This window comes from Trichoplax adhaerens, genomic scaffold, assembly GCF_000150275.1.
Source record: "Trichoplax adhaerens TRIADscaffold_4211 genomic scaffold, whole genome shotgun sequence".
Lineage (NCBI taxonomy): Eukaryota > Metazoa > Placozoa > Uniplacotomia > Trichoplacea > Trichoplacidae > Trichoplax > Trichoplax adhaerens.
The window spans coordinates 1-1,091 of record NW_002062224.1 but is presented as its reverse complement, the minus strand read 5'-3'; the positions used below and the strand labels follow the sequence as shown (position 1 = coordinate 1,091).

The following is a 1,091-nucleotide window of genomic DNA, read 5'->3' as shown; positions in this document are numbered from 1 at the left end:
CCTGCGTAAATAATATCGATAGGTACAGTTGCCAATGTTCCGGTGGCTACCAAGGGATAAATTGCGAATTCGGTCAGTATGATTTAATATAACATTCATACTCAATATGAGTAATCCATTGTTGTTATCTTCATATCAGTGAATAATCCTAGAAACTGTTTTCACTATTATATCACAGAAATAGACGAATGTTTATCAAATCCTTGTTTAAATGATGGAACTTGTATTGATTCTAATAATGGTTATACATGCAGCTGTAAAGCAGGTTTTTCAGGAGCATTATGTCAGTTAGGTAGGTAACGTGTTCAATCTAATACTTACAAAAAAATTTCATACCCGACGTTAATAATCTATTATTATTATTATACCTCTGAATAAAACTAACAACAATTTTTACCACAACTTTATAGAAATCGACGAATGTTTGTCAAATCCGTGTTTAAACGATGGAACTTGTATTGATTCGAATAATGCTTATACGTGCAGTTGTAGAGCAGGTTTTTCAGGAATATTATGCCAGTCGGGTAAGTAGCGTAATACTTAACGATAAAATAATCTTCGTATCTGATATGAGTAACTCCTAGTTATTATTACTTATATATCATTGGATAAAATTAAAAACTGTTTTCCTTACTGCATTACAGAAATCGACGAATGTTTATCAAATCCTTGTTTAAACGATGGAACTTGTATTGATTCTAATAATGGTTATACATGCAGCTGTAAAGCAGGTTTTTCAGGAGCATTATGTCAGTTAGGTAGGTAACGTGTTCAATCTAATACTTACAAAAAAAATTTCATACCCGATGTTAATAATCTATTATTATTATTATACCTCTGAATAAAACTAACAACAATTTTTACCACAACTTTATAGAAATCGACGAATGTTTGTCAAATCCGTGTTTAAACGATGGAACTTGTATTGATTCGAATAATGCTTATACGTGCAGTTGTAGAGCAGGTTTTTCAGGAATATTATGCCAGTCGGGTAAGTAGCGTAATACTTAACGATAAAATAATCTTCGTATCTGATATGAGTAACTCCTAGTTATTATTACTTATATATCATTGGATAAAACTAAAAACGT

At 31.0% G+C, this 1,091-nt stretch overlaps 1 protein-coding gene across 1 annotated transcript; it reads left to right on the top strand.

Annotated features, from left to right (window-relative positions):
• Positions 1 to 14: 14 nt before the first annotated feature.
• Positions 15 to 999, top strand: TRIADDRAFT_35120 (uncharacterized protein; the record flags this gene model as incomplete). Its single annotated transcript, XM_002119030.1, has 5 exons — positions 15 to 72; positions 179 to 292; positions 411 to 524; positions 645 to 758; positions 878 to 999. Coding segments are annotated over 5 exons (522 nt in total), but the record flags the coding sequence as incomplete, so codon positions are not given.
• Between the last annotated feature and the right edge of the window lie 92 nt (positions 1,000 to 1,091).